The following is a 13,439-nucleotide window of genomic DNA, read 5'->3' as shown; positions in this document are numbered from 1 at the left end:
ATAAAGAAATTTCAAATATTTTGTATTTAATGAAATGGAAATTTTTGTTTGAACTATAAATGAGAAGCGAGATGAAATTTGTGAAGCAAGGAAGAAAAAAACATAATTTCTTCTGTTGGCTTCATTTTTTCCGATTGAAATGGTGGCGGGGACTGGATGTTGCTTCATACAATCGACCTTGGCATCATGTTTCTTAAGATCGCAATAGATTTCCAAACTGTAAGAAACCTTTTGATGTTCTGACCTGACGTTCTTTCTAGGTTTCAAAAAATCTGAATCTTCAAGGCTCGAAAACGATGAATCCAGGAATTTCATCTTTGATTGGATTGAAGGCAGCAGCCTTGTTTTCTCTATTTCTATTTCTTAGATTTCTTGGCTTCAGATTGTTATCGTTTCAATTCCTGTACGCCTCTTTAGTTTCTCTCTTGATTTCAGTTGCTTCTCTTCCATCGATTAATCTCCCCCTGCTTTTGGGGAAGAAACCGGATGGAACTTTTCCGATTTGGTCCATCGTCATTTTTGCTCCGTTTTTGCTTTTCATTCGATATCTTCCTTCATTTCGTGGATTATACCTTAGGGAGGATCCGTACACTGAGATTTCTGAGGGTTTATACGTCGGGGGGTGGCCTACTTCACCTGATAGATTGCCTCCTTGTAATCCTGCCATTGTTGATTGTACTTGTGAATTGCCTAGGTGTTTGGATGTCTCTGGGGATGGTTATTTGTGTATCCCGACTTGGGACACACGGTCCCCTTTGCCTGAAGAAATTGAATCGGCCGTTCGGTGGATTTGTAGAAAGAGAGAGCAGAAGAAGCCTGTGTTCATCCATTGTGCTTATGGTAAGCTCTCTAGCTTTACTGATTTGTTGAAAAGCTTTGATTCTTGATTGAATTAGATGTATAAAGTTGTATAGATACGTTTAGGAATTTGAAGCTCTCTCTAGTTTTCCTTTGGTTGGTTACTGGATCTTAGTTGATGACTATGCTTCTGTGATGATTGTTTGTTATTTGATGATATCTCGCTGGTTGTCTTTGAATCAATCCAGAATTTTCATTTTTGTATCTGTATGTATGAATCGATACTGTTACATTCATGAAACTTTCAAGTTGGATTGAAAATTTGACACCCGAATAGAAAAGGAATACATGAATGAACCTAAAATCATATTCGAATGAGAAAGTCATTACTTATATCAACAATGTGCACCTTCCTTTTCGGTGGCTCAATTATAGGAACTTCCATGATTAAACGTGCTTTGTTTGGAACAATTTTATGTTGTGTGACCTCTTGAGATTTTTCCTAGGATACGTATGAGTGAGGATAAATCTTGGGTATGGGTCGTTGCAAAAAATTAACGGGTTAATGTAAGAATATGCACTTATCAATTAAGAGTATATTTCCTGAAAGATTCTGACTTTCGTGTGGTGTTGCATTCTCTTCCATGAGTTTATTCAGAGTGTGTTGAAATAATGATAATGCATAGGCTGACTATTTGATGTCCTCCTACATACAATCTTAGATTTCGACCTTCTATCCCGCCACCGTGCTAATTGTTTACGATGCCCGCCATCGAAACCGTGCTGCTTTAACTTACTACTTTACGAAATTTAAGCCTGGGTTGCACAAATGATTAGCAATATTCATGCGAGCTAACTTCAAATCTAGAATAGTATTGTTTGAAGGTTTGCTTTTTTTCTTAAAGAATATTAGAGTCGGGTTTCAAACTCAATAGAGATGTCTTAGCTATTGAACTCAGGTCGTACAATGTCTCCTTTTAGCTTGGAGCCTACCAACGATGCGTGCTCCCTCTATATACGATCTCTTTGCAATTTCATTAGTCCAAAATCTGATAGGTCACACGAGATGTGTTCCTATTATATTTGCATTGTTAGTGAGTATTTGAAATCAATGTCTCTTGTACAAAGACCCCCATGTTACATTCCGCTAGTGACCGTACTATGCTAACGTTATCGACATCTTCCTTCGTGTTTTCCAGGTCATGGAAGAAGTGTCGTCGTTACATGTGCAGTGTTAGTAGCTCTTGGAGCGGCCGACGATTGGAAAAATGCGGAGAAGATAGTAAAAGAAAAACGACCTTGCATTCACATGAATTCTACTCAATGCAAAGCCTTGGAAGAATGGTCGAAACATCGGTTATCCGCTCCGATGAAGAAGAAAGACAACGATGTGAGTTGTATGCTTCTTTCCGGTAGCTAAAGAGCAAAAGGATGAATCTAATAGGTCATTTCCAACCCCCGTGTAATCTTGTAAGTTGGATAGTTCAACCTTGAAGAGTAGTTATAGTTCGGGTTGGGTTGGTCTAGGTTATCGGGTTGAATGTACACCCCTACTAATCACAATGAAAATATTTTTTATTTTTAAAATATAGCACAATAATTTCGAGAATACGAATTCAAATATTCGAACCTCTTAAATATTAATAGGAACGTGAACGGGCAGAGGGTAAGGTATTTTAATCAAACAAGGGTTATTAAATTCCCGTTACGTATCGATATTTCCAGGTTTGAAGATTTGATTAGGTCATTACGTCCAATCTCTATTCTCGATCTCCTATTTTCATTGACGTTTTTTGAAAAGGCGTAAACGTGAGGGAAAAAAAGAACCAAATCAACCCGACTCATATAGTGATTTTTTAATTTTTCTTAAATTAATTGATATTGTTAATTATTATTATTTTTAATTATGATACAATTATATGTATTTATGTTAATTTCGTAATTATGTTTCGACCAATCCAACGGAAGGATCGCAAAGGTTCTAGCAATTTCTTACAGAGTTAAAATAGAAACGGCAGTAGAGGATCAAAACTCGGCTCACCAACTCAGACGTCCTCATTTGGAATCTGCTCTAAAGAAAGGAAAGCCAGCGACAAAAACAAACACGTACTTGGCGGCAGCATCGTTAGGGCTACTTTCCATTTCTCTCTTCGCGGCTTCCTCCGTTTTTCACGCCCTCTGCGGATCGCCTCTCCTCGTAATGTTCTTCTCTATCTTTTCTTTTTCATTTCTTTTGATCTTCGTCTTTCTTCAATCCTTTCTGTTTTTGATTTTCTGTTCTCTTTTTCGTACTATAATCTGTCCTTTTCATTGTTTTGATTGCGACCTGCGGTTCTGTAAATTTTCTTTTTCGCTTTTCTTGTTAGTCGCTGTTTATTTTGTGGATCTGTGGTTGCTTTTTACGGTTTATGTTGTGTTTGTTTCGGGCGAGGAGTGGATCAAGCTTTTTGGCTATTATAGACTGTTGATTTCTTATGATTTGTTTGTTTTTCGTTTATTGTGTACTACGGTGTTAGAAGCTCAACCGATAAGCGCTTGACATTGGAGAATATTGGTTTCGTTTTTCAATTTTGGAATAGTTCAGGAATTTCTTTTTTCTTTTTCCGGAAACTGGATGTTTCTGTCGAATTATCCCCTTGCATGCTTGATAATTTGTTTAGTTCTTTTTTCATTTCCAAATGAAGACTTGTTAATGATTTTCTAAAAGTTCTTCTGTTTGCTTTGCGGGATGATGTGGATTTTTTTTTGGATCTTGGCCTTTTTTGCTTTCTTGGTCTCCAATTTTTCTGTAACCTCTTTTTATGCCGTTGAACCTGATTGAACCATCTACTTTTGGAATGATAATTGGCGCCTCTTTTGCTCAGGTTGGCGTATTCTTTTCATTTGCATAACCAAAAGGCTTTGCCATTATTATTATTTTTTTCTTTCACTTCTTTTGCTATCATCATTGAACAATCGAAGTGAGTTATTTATTTATTTATAAAATAGATTTTTCGTTCCAATTTGTTGAAGCTTTCCACGTCCAATACATCATCTAGATCTATCTCACATCCTCGATTGATTTTTTCTTAAACCGACGTCCAAGCTCTTTTTCATCATCTGCTGGTGTTTGTGTGGATTGGCGTTGCTGATGGAATATCCAGCATCTTGACATTAAATATTGGGGAAGATGTTTAGTAGTCAAGATTTTGCATGATTCATTTTTGCTGGAAGCCACGTTTTGTAACAATAACATATATAAACATGTATGGTTTGCATTGAAGTAGATAAGGTTGCTGCGTAATTGATTACCTTCAGTCTTCTGTTGTGTCTAATAGATGGTTGCAGTTTCTTTCTGTTTAAATTCCCTAATTTTATCATCATGGCTTCAGCTATCACGATTCGATGTCGGCTATCAATCTTCCAACATCTTGCCTGATCAAAAGTGCTACTCCAAGGAGATCCTGTGCCCTAGTGCAGAGGCCATCTTCTTTGGGTTCTGTTAGGAGTGTATCCCGGGCATTTGGATTGAAGTCTTCTTCATTCAAAGTGACAGCAATGGCTGCTTACAAAGTGAAATTGATTGGACCAAACGGTGAAGAGAATGAGTTTGAGGCCCCTGATGATGCTTACATTCTGGACTCAGCTGAGGAAGCTGGATTGGATCTACCTTACTCTTGCAGGGCTGGAGCTTGCTCTACTTGCGCCGGTCAAGTTGTTTCTGGGACAGTGGACCAATCAGATGGATCGTTCTTGGACGACAATCAAATGGAGAAGGGCTATGTCCTGACCTGCGTTGCATACCCACAATCCGACTGTGTCATCCACACACATAAGGAAGGTGATTTGTACTGATTTATTTGTTTTATGTGTATTTTTATCGTTTTAAGTCTGATTGAATTTCAATCATGCCAAGACTACAATAACTGTGCTCGTGTACTAATGCGAATTTTATGTCACCGGTTTTGCAAAATTGAACATTATTCATTTATAATCATCTTTTAAGTTTCCAGTTAGGCTTTAAAATTCTCTTCCACCACCCACTTTACATTTGTAAAGTTACTGTATAGAAGAAAGTGGAGGCCAGTAATTAAGCATGAGTGCCTCTCCTGGCCATAAAAGTGGGAATTTAATTAATTGCTCTTATGCTTAATGGTGAAATGTTTCTTATGAAAGGGTAAATGAATCGAGTACTATCAAATGAACTGGTTCAAATACTTTTCTTTTAACATTTTCTTTATAAACTTGGTAATCCTTCTGCCATAATTTTAACACTTTTGGAAAGTACTTTAAAAGCTCGACGAAATGAAACAGATTCCCACATCACATCAGACAAGCAGGATGTAAATTGGTTGAGGTTTTTAGCTTACAATTTTTATTTACTAAAAGAATTGAAAACAATTGATGGTCACATTAGATCAGTTAATTTTTTAAGTTCAAATTCAAATTTATAATTGGTTAACATTTTATTAGAGGACATTGAGACTATTGTCAAATCCTTGCAACTAAAGCCAACTTCTACACGACTGGCACATTATGATTAGAGCTAGAAAAAAAAAACACGAACTACCCAAACCCAATTAACGAATAAAAGACCACATCACGAACAACCCGATTAACAAATAAAAGACCACATCACATTAAAAGATCATCCAGCCATTAGAACAGACTAAAAGATAATTTCATCGATGGACAAAATTCGGAATTGCAAAATGGGAAGGGAACTACATAACCATAGCCTTCCGGGAAAGAGTTTATATGAACCCCGTGCCATAGCCTTAGGCGTTGGTTGCTCTTGTATAGATCTGCTGACTGGAGTGAGACGATATCATCCTGATGGAACCCCGTGCCATCAAATCCTTAATTGCTCTTCGTGCGAGCGATCCATTGATCTATAAGAAAGTTGCATTAGTCAAAAAGGCCTGCATAAAATTTCAGTACCCTGCCAATCTGATTCCTCCTTAACTAAGAATTTCATGTTCATAAGTAGACTAAGTGTGTGGGTTGAGCATTTTAATTAAGTATCAACCCAATCCGATCCATATTGGTTGAAACACCATGTGGGTTTTAGGATAAATGCCCAGTTCTTCTCAACATATTCAGGCCAAGAACAAAAAAAAGATTGCAGACTACGGGAAAAACCACATACGAGTAAAAGGAAGAAAAGACATACCCTCAACCTATCAGAAAGGATAGACGGAGTGACCAGCTTGAACTTGGGAGCTTCAGAAAGGAGCTTATCATAACTTGCCTGATCAAATAAAACCATGTTGTTCACCTTCTCCTTTTGCTTGCCTTTGCTCCATTTCTGCAATCCAATTGATAACCATCATATAAAGCTTAATACCAAAAAGAAAATCATAGTGATCCTCCTATTCAACAAACTTCACTGGATCCCAAACATCTCATTGTATTTTTGAAGGCCTAGAATTTTCTTCCTAATCGAATGAAAAATCACTTTCCGATTGCCCCATATTTAACGCCTAAGCTAGTTTTGTGAACTCTGTACGGTGAAGAAGGATATGCTACATAATGTATGAAGACCTAATTACAAAAGGCAGCTCGCTCCAAATATCAAAGTGTTGAAATAAAATTCAGCAATACTAACTTCAGAATATACGAATAACACTCCGTCTAAGCAATGCAGTAAAACCAGAGGAAATTAAAAGAACTAAATCTTATTAAATGATCTTCTTGAACGATAGGGCTAGGCATGCATCGGCATACGAATCATGAAATCGCTAGCAGTATTTAATTCTAAGAAGCTTACCTTCTTCTTCTGCTTTCCTCCGCCAGATTTAGCGGGCTTGGAGGACGGTGGAGGAGCCTTATCCTTCTTTGGTGCCTACGATTCAAACGATACAAAACAAAAACAAAAACAACAACAAACACCACAATAAGTAGAATCAGTACAGAAGTTCCAGAATGAAATGAAAAGGAATAAAGAAAGAAAGAATAATTTGGAGATGAATCAACAAGAAAGTGCAGATAGCAACTCACCATGAGATTTGATTTCTAGGGTTTGAGGGAAGAGTTGCAAAGGTTTCGAACGGAATAGAAAGGAGGAAATAGGACTGAATGGGAAGAATTTATAGGACCGCCCGAAAGTCTGATATTCCATGGTGGGCCGTGGGCTAACGATAGGGCCCAAGAGTAAAAACTGGGCCGACCTTTTTCTAAAAAAATAATAATTAATTTTCTTGAAAAGTAAAGTTTTTAAAACAAATATGTTGTCAAAAATTATTAATTTTAAGGTTTTTTTTTTTTTTTTTTTTTTCCGATCAACATGAACGACGAGAAGGATGCTTGATGTGTTCAGTTTGTTCGAGTCCAAGTTATTTGTTTGAGGCAAGTAAAATAAAGAAGAATTCTTTAGGACCTATAGGAGTTGTTCTTGAGCGGCTTTGAGCCAAGGTATTCATATGTCTTGTGTCAGAGCTATTTATGAACTTTCATAAAATTAAAAACTCAACTGGTTATGCAATAAATTGATACTAGCTTTGAGTTGTGGTTAGGGGTGAAAGTGTCACTCAAACCTAGAGCTAGTTGGTTCTCCCTGAAATACGTTGAGGTGCACCAATTGACTAGATATTCAGGGGTAAAGCACTCTTTCGATGAAATATGTTTCGATGAAATACGTTGAGGTGCAGCAGTTGACTAGATGTTCAGGGGTAAAGCCGCGAGAACAGTACCATTGAGGCAACTCTGAAGACTAGATATGACCTCAAAATAACATGGATCAAAGTTGGCCAGTGAGGTGACAGGAGATAAGCTTCATCATTCAGACGGACCTTTTATCTTTATATTTTAATTTTCTTATTCCAACAAAGTAAATACAATATTTATTATATTTTATAGTTATCTAAATAATGTTTGGTTATTGTTGTAGTAGTAATAGCTGAATAAATGTTATAATGCAATTATTATTATTATTTAATTTTGTGATTAAATAAATTCAATGCTCAAAATTCATGAAATTCATTTTTTAGTGTGGCATATTTTTCTTTAATTGTGAAAGAGAGCTATTTGGTTATTTTTATGTGAAATGGCCAATTTTATTGTTTTTTTTTTTTTTTCCTTACATAAAAGGAGGTCATACAAACAAAGCAATATATAATTACATATAATAAATTTATCCTTAAAATATTAAAATATCATTTTTCCAAAATCTAAGCGTTTCGAAAACTTTAAAAAAAAGTCGCTTTTAAAACTTATTTTTGTTTTGAAATTTAGCTAATAATTCCAACGTTTAATGTAAAATGAAGACCATCGAAAATAACATACAAGAAACAAGTACAACTTTTAAAAACCAAATGGTTATCAAACGCTCCTTTCAACCAGACCATTTCAATCGAGAATTGGTTCAGAAGAACACATAATAACACGAAAGAACGCATAATCACATGTTAAAATTTAAGCAAATGCAAGCCAGATTGAGCATATAAACATAGATTCTTCAATACACAAACCCAAAGAATAAATTTTGAGAGGTAATATAGAATGCTAATTACAAATTAGAAAGTGAGAAAGGCATATTATATGTATGTATGTATGTATGTATGTATAGATTTGGTAACGGTTTGCTTGCATGCATGAACAACTGAAAACACTTACTTGCTGCTACTAACTTCACCAAATCAACATTTGAAACCACCGCATACAATAAACCAGAGTATGATGATCAACACCAAGATTCCTCCCCCAACCATTAGCTTCATTTGTAAGCTCTGCAGCCACATTTTTCGCCGAAGTTGCCTCCCTTGTCGATGGAAGTTATCGGCCTACATTTAAAACAGAGGTCCCGACATGAAACGAGAAAGATATAGGATACTATATTTATCTTCAACTTCCCAGTTCCCGTTCGAGGTTCTCAACAGACAGTTGGATTAAATGATGTACCTGAAATTGGAGGTTTTCTGTTTTGTCCACCAGAAGCTCGATCCGTTCGCCACGATCTAAGACCTACAAGAGAAGGAAATCGATATCATGTCTGTTTAGAAAAGCTGAGAAAGATAGGTTCTAGATTTCCTAGCCCCGAGTCTCCCCTCTCTTTTAAGGAACGAACAACTTAGGGGCTAGTGTATCTCACTAGAAGAAAACACCTCATTTTTCAGTTTATTTGCACAAGGAACTTCTAGCCATCGCTGTAACAGTTCAAGCTCACCGCTAGTAGATATTGTCCACTTTGATCCATTACATATCGTCGTCAACCTCACGGTTTTAAAACGCGTCTGCTAGGGAGTGGTTGGGATCTCACAATCCACCCCCTAGGGGGCTCAGCGTCTTCGCTGGCACCCCACCGGCTCTGATACCATCAAAAGACCAAACCATTGATTCACCAATTCCAGATCATTTAAAATGTTGAAGAGAATAGTATACAAGGACTGGTGAGGCACTACCCAACCCAAGACCAAAACGACATTGAAAAAACAAAAACCAATCACAGTGAGAGGATAGTTGAAAACGAACCTATTATCAAGAGAGATCCATATAAAAAGAAAAAAAAAATGACAACGATCTCAATCAAACTCCTAGTCTCATCTTAAAGTAATGCCACAGAGAACATCATGAAGGAAAGCTGGAAGCAGACATTTTTTTTGCTAATCCTCATGTTAGGTGTCAAATAATCATATTTACTACCTTGCCTATATGGTCAAAAAGTGGATAGCTTGTCCATTCAGACAAATTTCCGCTACGTCCTCAAGGATATGTCTCCAAATTTCTCACCAAGATTCGACAAATGACTTCCTTTACATATATTAACAGCACATAGGATGTCACACAGTCCATTTGTATGAAATCAGCAACTTGTAGGCTCAAATAAGAAAATCAATAACAATATAATGTACAATCCTATCAAATATGAACTTTATTGTGTATTCGAAAAAATGCTGAAGTGATGTTATTGTGCTGCCCAAAATCCCCACAGTAATTTCCAATGGCTGCATTGAGAAGCAATGAACGGCAGGAAAAGGGGGCAACGAATGCGTGTGTGAGATATTTTGACCAATTTGAATCCACTTTATCCAAACTGACCACTACCAAATTCTTTGAAAATCAGGTTCTTCAAAAACAATCAAGCAACACACTCATGTGATATTGACTATGTTGCTTTGAGGGCGAAAACTAGTTCAGTGCTCATGGCTAATATACTACTTGGCTAGTTCAGTGCTCATGGCTAATATACTACTTGGCTGATCTACCTACCAGGACGCCGCATGTAACAGGGATATGCATAGATGCTGGTACATTTGCCAAGATGACATGGAAAAGGAGGAAGAATTAGAGGGTGCAAAGTGAGATCTTCAAAAATACTTTAATCTAAGTCTCCGTGTTTATACATTATGCACAACGGTGAACAAGAACATGTATGCTCTATCAAAATCTCAATAGAAAATCTCAGAGCAAAAATGGCATGATTTCATAAAACAAGAAGTCAAACCTTTTCGATGTTATCCATCATAATTCCTTTCACCTCTGTTATTTGAGCCTTCAGCTTGGAAAGTTTATTCATTTCTTCTGGGTGGTTCATGCAATATTGCATGTGCTCCTTAATCCTTGGCCTATCATGAAAAATAGAGGTTGTTTGGTAAAATGTATGACACAAAGCTCGAACATTGTTCATAAACATGGGCATACCCAAATTCTCTGTCAAGAGTGTATGCAACACTGAACCGGTCTAGAAATAAATCATCCTCATCCTCATCATCTGCAAGTGGGTGAGGGTTATCGTCCTTGATACTTGAACCATAACGCTGTTTAAAGTCATCTTTCACACGCTCAAGAAACACAAATGGCATATTCCTTCCAACTGATTCATCCGCAACGGCCAGAAAAACTGTCAATCAAACACTTCAGCAACAAGTGCCAGTGAAGTCAAAACAAGTACATTATCAAACTTAAGAAAACACAATACCAAATCCACTGTCGAGAAGAAAGTTGAATGTATGGCCATCACATGAGTATGTGCATTTGCTGCTATTAGAAGGCAATTTCTGTAAGCATTGAACGGCAATGGTACTAAAATTGCCTGAGAATGATGTGTGTTCTGCTAAAACAACAGTTCCTTTAGCAACAAAGCTATATATTAGGCCCTTCTGACTCATCTCTCACTGTTATCTGAGAAGAATCAAAGTAGTAGAACTCACAAACTGCAGCAGTAACCTACAAAAAATTTGAATGGATATAGTTAATCGGAATTCATTCTCGAACTGGAGGTACGAAACATGGGAAATTCACGAATAACATGATATGAGGCTATCCACTCCATTATTCTAGTCTCATTAAATTTGTAACTGAGCTCAGTTACATGTTGGGACTTTCTTTTTGAAATCTCATGTGAACATTTATCATTGAAGTTTCAGCTAAGTTAACTCCTATTTTTTGGGAAGTTTCCGTACTAGCGGTCTACACAAATTTGAGCCTAAGATAACAAAGGCCACGAATGTTTGAGTAAATTACTTGCTTGAAGGATTTGTCCATCGAATTACCAGGAACTTGTATAGTCTGTTTTCTATAGCAGTAAGGTTACAATCCAACACAATGACTAATTGATGAAATGACAGTACCTAATATACAATAACATCAACTACAGCAAACCGCCGACGAAAAACCCCAGTATTCCTTCAGATAATCAGTAACTCAAATCACAAAGAAACAACAATTGTACAAAAAGATTTTCTGCTTACGAACGAAGTGGAGAAGAAGAAGAAGAAAAAGAAAATGCTAATTCACAGCGTCTCCTCCAAATTCGAGATGATCAAGAAACAGTTCGGGAAACAAATTAAACCCAACACATGTTCTTCAGAATTAACCAGAAAAGGAGAAAAATCGACGAAGAAAACAAAATTTAATTCCACGATCCAATCAGAAAGTGAAAATCTTACAAGAAAAGAGAAAAATTCAAACCTTAAACTGGAAATCTCTAGTCAACTTCACGCGAGATGCAAGCTAAAAGATCGATCCGTCTGAAACATACATGAAATTGTAAACAAGACGGGCAATATATAAGGGAGGCCGAACCTCGATCAGTTTAACCTTCCGTCTCCGGTTAGGAACAATTCTCCGAAAATGTGTAAAAATAATCCCAATTTCGAGCTTATTTTTATATTCCATAAATTTTTACACTTATTTTTATATTTAATTTTAAAAATTTATAATAGATTTTTAAACTTCTAATTTTGTCCTATAAATCTATAAATTAATTATTTTTAAAATAATTTTTTATTATTTTAATTATATATTAAATATAAAATTTTAAATTTTAAAAAACTATTTAGACAAAGAAGCCAACCAAATAAATAGATAATAAAAATTTAGTAATTAGAATGGTAATTTGACTAAAAATATGTATCATACATTATTATTATTATTATTATTATTATTATTATTACTGTTATTATTACTATTTTTGTCAACAAAAACAAAACTTAATTATTAAGGCAACTTTTATTTCTTGTAATACATATTTGTAATTTTATATTTTTAAAATACATATTTTTTTACATTTAACTTAACAATTCATATTTGTGTGTATATATATATATATATATAATTTACATTTAATGTACTCGATCCACCGCTAGCGGATATTGTCCTCTTTGGGCTTTCACTTTCGGGCTTCCCCTGCCCCAAATTCGTCGGCAGATATTGTCCTCTTTAGGCTTTCCCTTTTGGGCTTTCCGTCAACGCTTTATTCCACACACTTCTAAAGGGTGATTTGTTTTCCTCCCTAACCAATGTGGGACATAACAATCCACCCCCTTCGGGGCCCAACATCCTCACTGGCACTCGTTCCTTTCTCTAATCGATGTGAGACCACCACCAAATCCACCCCCTTTGGAGCCAGCGTTCTTACTGGCATACTGTTCAAATATCATCACTAGCCCAATAGAGTCAAGCCCAATAATTGTACGAGCCCATCATATATTTATTTTAGTAGAGATTTAGGGAAAATATCTCCAGGAATTTTAAGAAAAAGATTTAAATTTGTTAGGTCTATATTCAGATTTGTTAGGTCTACATTTATATTTGTTAGGTCTAAATTCAGATTTGTTATGTCTAGATTGGTTTAGATGTAGATTTAGATTTGTTAGGTATTGCTTAGATTGAGATTTGTTAGGTCTACATTGCTTAGGCTACGGTATAAATACCCTCCACCCTATCTAGGTTATTCATCCAAAAAAATCTAAAAAGCAGAAGTATTCTACCGAGTGTCTTGTATTCTCTTCTCGATTGGTCTTAATAAAGAGTGCGAGTGTTTCCCACAGTGAGTTGTGTTCAACACATACCGCCTCGTCTACCCCCTTTCGGGGAACAGCGAGAAGGCTGACACATCATCCGGTGTCTGGCTCTAATACCATTTATAACGCCCCAAATCCACCTAGTAGATATTGTCCTCTATGGGCTTTCCCTTTCAGGTTTCCCCGCGTTTGCTAGGGGATATAGTCCTCTTTGGACTTTCCCTAGGGGATATAGTCCTCTTTGGACTTTCCCATTCAGGTTTCCCCGCATTTGCTAGGGGATATAGTCCTCTTTGGGCTTTCCCATTCAGGTTTCCCCGCGTTTGCTAGAGGATATAGTCCTCTTTGGGCTTTCCCTTTCAGATTTCTTTCGGGTTTCCCCGCGTTTGCTAACCAATGTGGAATGTCACATTTAAACTA

General features: G+C 36.4%; 4 protein-coding genes across 4 annotated transcripts; 2 read left to right on the top strand and 2 right to left on the bottom strand.

Moving 5' to 3' along the window:
* Positions 1 to 85: 85 nt before the first annotated feature.
* On the top strand, positions 86 to 2,415 carry LOC111808244 (uncharacterized protein YnbD-like). The gene is made up of 2 exons (XM_023694110.1): positions 86 to 840; positions 1,998 to 2,415. The coding sequence occupies exons 1-2, from the start codon at positions 297 to 299 to the stop codon at positions 2,216 to 2,218; spliced, it is 765 nt and encodes a 254-aa protein (XP_023549878.1). The 5' UTR covers positions 86 to 296; the 3' UTR covers positions 2,219 to 2,415.
* A 452-nt stretch (positions 2,416 to 2,867) lies between these two features.
* On the top strand, positions 2,868 to 4,774 carry LOC111809448 (ferredoxin, root R-B2-like). Its single transcript, XM_023695914.1, has 2 exons — positions 2,868 to 2,995; positions 4,170 to 4,774. The coding sequence occupies exon 2, from the start codon at positions 4,183 to 4,185 to the stop codon at positions 4,630 to 4,632; it is 450 nt and encodes a 149-aa protein (XP_023551682.1). The 5' UTR covers positions 2,868 to 2,995; positions 4,170 to 4,182; the 3' UTR covers positions 4,633 to 4,774.
* A 618-nt stretch (positions 4,775 to 5,392) lies between these two features.
* LOC111808148 (40S ribosomal protein S25-3) lies at positions 5,393 to 6,865 on the bottom strand. Its single transcript, XM_023693964.1, has 4 exons — positions 6,778 to 6,865; positions 6,548 to 6,622; positions 5,951 to 6,085; positions 5,393 to 5,669 (listed from the first exon to the last, which is right to left on the bottom strand). The coding sequence occupies exons 1-4, from the start codon at positions 6,778 to 6,780 to the stop codon at positions 5,556 to 5,558; spliced, it is 327 nt and encodes a 108-aa protein (XP_023549732.1). The 5' UTR covers positions 6,781 to 6,865; the 3' UTR covers positions 5,393 to 5,555.
* Positions 6,866 to 8,184: 1,319 nt separating this feature from the next.
* On the bottom strand, positions 8,185 to 11,872 carry LOC111809379 (vesicle-associated membrane protein 727-like). The gene is made up of 6 exons (XM_023695829.1): positions 11,686 to 11,872; positions 10,694 to 10,941; positions 10,417 to 10,615; positions 10,220 to 10,340; positions 8,677 to 8,739; positions 8,185 to 8,558 (listed from the first exon to the last, which is right to left on the bottom strand). Exons 2-6 carry the CDS (start codon positions 10,881 to 10,883, stop codon positions 8,415 to 8,417), a joined length of 717 nt encoding a protein of 238 aa, XP_023551597.1. The 5' UTR covers positions 10,884 to 10,941; positions 11,686 to 11,872; the 3' UTR covers positions 8,185 to 8,414.
* Positions 11,873 to 13,439: the final 1,567 nt, after the last annotated feature.

Source organism: Cucurbita pepo, chromosome LG13 (assembly GCF_002806865.2).
Source record: "Cucurbita pepo subsp. pepo cultivar mu-cu-16 chromosome LG13, ASM280686v2, whole genome shotgun sequence".
NCBI classification, from domain to species: Eukaryota; Viridiplantae; Streptophyta; class Magnoliopsida; order Cucurbitales; family Cucurbitaceae; genus Cucurbita; species Cucurbita pepo.
The sequence above is the reverse complement of the archived record's forward strand: the minus strand, read 5'-3'. Positions and strand labels throughout refer to the sequence as shown.

Coding starts and splice junctions, on each gene's coding strand:
- LOC111808244 (XM_023694110.1), top strand. CDS start 297: ATGAATCCAGGAATTTCATCTTTGATTGGATTGAAGGCAGCAGCCTTG. Junction 841..1,997: donor GTTCATCCATTGTGCTTATG/GTAAGCTCTCTA, acceptor CGTGTTTTCCAG/GTCATGGAAGAAGTGTCGTC.
- LOC111809448 (XM_023695914.1), top strand. CDS start 4,183: ATGTCGGCTATCAATCTTCCAACATCTTGCCTGATCAAAAGTGCTACT.
- LOC111808148 (XM_023693964.1), bottom strand. Junction 6,086..6,547: donor GAGGAAAGCAGAAGAAGAAG/GTAAGCTTCTTA, acceptor ATTGGATTGCAG/AAATGGAGCAAAGGCAAGCA. Junction 5,670..5,950: donor TCCTTTCTGATAGGTTGAGG/GTATGTCTTTTC, acceptor ACTTTCTTATAG/ATCAATGGATCGCTCGCACG.
- LOC111809379 (XM_023695829.1), bottom strand. CDS start 10,883: ATGAGTCAGAAGGGCCTAATATATAGCTTTGTTGCTAAAGGAACTGTT. Junction 10,616..10,693: donor TCTTCTCGACAGTGGATTTG/GTATTGTGTTTT, acceptor TTTGATTGACAG/TTTTTCTGGCCGTTGCGGAT. Junction 8,559..8,676: donor CAGAAAACCTCCAATTTCAG/GTACATCATTTA, acceptor TTTTAAATGTAG/GCCGATAACTTCCATCGACA.